General features: G+C 57.5%; 1 protein-coding gene across 1 annotated transcript in view; it reads right to left on the minus strand.

The window, feature by feature from the left end:
- NOC2L (NOC2 like nucleolar associated transcriptional repressor) overlaps positions 1–2,618 on the minus strand; it is a gene marked incomplete at its 5' end in the record, with an annotated part of 29,622 nt that overhangs the window by 7,554 nt on the left and 19,450 nt on the right. Inside the window, one exon of the mRNA XM_017743969.1 lies at positions 769–912. Within this exon, the coding sequence (XP_017599458.1) occupies positions 769–912 (144 nt within the window). The remainder of the gene's footprint in view (positions 1–768; positions 913–2,618) is intronic.

A 2,618-nucleotide genomic window follows, 5' to 3' on the forward strand; every position in this document is an offset into this window, starting at 1 on the left:
CCACAGGAGACATGCAGGCAGCAAGAAGTTAAAATAATCCTCAGGTTCTTACCCCAGAGCTGCTGGGAAGGACAGCCAGTGGCAGGGTTGTTGAAATCCCTCTTTATTCAGCTGCAGACCTTCCCCAGCTCCTCTGCCTCAGGGAGAGCCCGGGGGGTCGGGATCTCTGCCTCTGGCGGCCACAGCAGTGCCCACAAAAACACAACCCAACAAATGCCCCCAAACCAGCCCAGTGCCTCGCTCCAGACAGGCAGCAACCAGCCCGAGCCATCCCTGCAGCCCCTGCCCTCGGGGCCCAGCTCGCTGCCAAGGGGTGCAGCTGCTGCCAGGGATGCAGAAATGCAGGCCTTCCAATGAAGCCTGTGGGCACAGAGGCTGCCTGGACCCACCAACCACCCTGCTGCAGGCAGATTTTCAGCGGGTAGGGAAGTGCTGGGTCCCTCTCAGATCTCACACCCACAGCTCACCTGCTCTAAATCATGCCAGGCACAGTGGGCACTACCAGGAATGGGAGGATGAAAGCAATTCCCAGCAGAGGCAAGGCCCTTCCATGCACGTGTGTGCACCAGAAACAGCAGCAGGACACGATTTAGGGGCTGTTTTCCAGAGGCTCTTGGCTGCAGCGCCCTGGAGCCCCAGCTCAGCCGTTTGGCAACATCTGCCCCACCTCACATCCCCTTTCCATCAGCTCCTCCTGCTCCCTGCCAGCCCAGCCCAGTCCCCAGAGCCTCCTGTGTGCCCAGGTGGCCAGAGGAGCCGCAGGCTCACCACGGCCTCGGTGCTGGCCACGCCGAAGGCCGCTCGCTGCCGCCTGCTGCAGATGTGGGCCGAGTTCTCCTGCACCTTCTCCAGCAGCTGCCGCATGGGCTTGCAGTAGTTGGCAACCTTGCACTCCTTCAGGAAGGATTTCAGCTGGGAGGAGGAAAAGGAGAGGAAGAGTGAAAGCAATGCGATGGTTTCCATGAACATCCCCTCGGTGAAGAAGCATCTCCCACCCTCAGAGACCCACAGCACTGCCTGTTCCCTTCAACTCAGCCCAAACTCCCGTGGGATTTATCACCCACAGTCAGGCCTGGGCTGGGAGGATGCACAGAGCTGCACTTTGCTCCAAACCAGCTCTTTGACACTGGAAAAGACGGATCAGTGGAGGAAAAGCTCTGAGCTCCTCTGGGGGCCTCCACTGCCAGTGCACTCACAACTGCTCTGGCTCCTGCTCAGCAGAGAAAAAGGAGGATTGTGGAGCTGCATGGAGCCCAGGAGTAACAGTGGGTACGTGTGGATGCTCCATGGCCAGAGCCACAGGCAAGGACAGGAATGAGGGAAGGAGCTAAGGCTGTGGAACCTCAGCTGCCATTGGGGTGGGAATACCCCATACAGGGGCTGTGGGTGGCAGTGATGGCCAGGACTGAAGGCAGGCGTTGAGAAGAGACTTCAAACTGGGGTGGAGGAGTCTGTGGACTGGGAATGAGGGGCTTTGGCTCAGTGGGAAAACCTGGTGCTGCTCCAGGGTTGGGATGGAGCCAGCGGGGTGAGGTTTGCTCCAGGTCTGGCTGCACCAACCCAACTCCAGCTGGCACCCCCGACCTTCCCAGGGCTCAAATCCACACCCAAAATGACAAAATGAAGCTCTCCAGCACCACCACCCTGCTGTGACACCTCCAAACCAAGAACTGAGGCACCAGTGGACGCTCCCGGGGACACAAAGAAGGATGGGGGGTGTCCAGGCTGATTCATGGCTTGAATTCCAGCGGGCTCCACTGCCTGCTAACAGCTCTCCCCAGCTCCAGGAGTGCTGTCTAAATCCTGCAGGCCAAGCTCTTTGCTGGAGCCACAAATAAACACACACACACACACAAACACTGCACAGACATTTGATTTAGAGAAAGAGACCCAATAAGGCAGGAGAGGATGGTTAACCACGGTGGAATCCTCCCCTCACCCAGGACCTGGAGATGCTACTGGGAGGGAGAGAAAGGATTTCCAGGCAGCAAATCCATTGCTGCCTTCCCCACCCACGGCTTCCAAGGTTCTGCCTCGGAAGACAGAGCTGGGCAAAGGAAGGAGATGTTTCCCTCCTGTCAAGCTCCATCTGAAATGCCAGGTGGGGAGGTGTTCCTGTTAGTCAGGAGGTGACAGTGCCAGCCAGCCCCTCCCTGCCAGGACACTGCTCTCTGAGGGGTGTTGGCTGCAGGATCTCCCCATTCAGGAGCAGCAGGGGCTTCCCTTGTCCCCTTCCCTCCAGCACACCCCAGCTGCCACCACAGCACCAGCTCAGAAAAATGGGAATTCGGACACAGACCTTCCCTGCTTCCCCCAAAGCACAAAGAAACCATCAGCACGAGTATTCTCCTGCTGCTGAAGCCTGTCCCACCCTCACCCCCCCGTCCTAAAATATTTATTTTTTATAGGTGCTGCATATTTATCTCCACTGAGACATGCATTTGTCATCCGATTTATCTCACTTGATCCCCCCAGCTGCAGCCCCAGATCCATTCCATCCGCTGCCACACACATTATCATTTTTCTTCCCTCGCAGAAGTGTCACCAGAAATCCTGCAAAATCTCGGGCTCTATCAGTGCAGTTTGGAGCTCTGTGTTCCCTCACACAGCCCCTGCTC

This window comes from Corvus brachyrhynchos, unplaced genomic scaffold (assembly GCF_000691975.1).
Source record: "Corvus brachyrhynchos isolate BGI_N302 unplaced genomic scaffold, ASM69197v1 scaffold68, whole genome shotgun sequence".
Lineage (NCBI taxonomy): Eukaryota > Metazoa > Chordata > Aves > Passeriformes > Corvidae > Corvus > Corvus brachyrhynchos.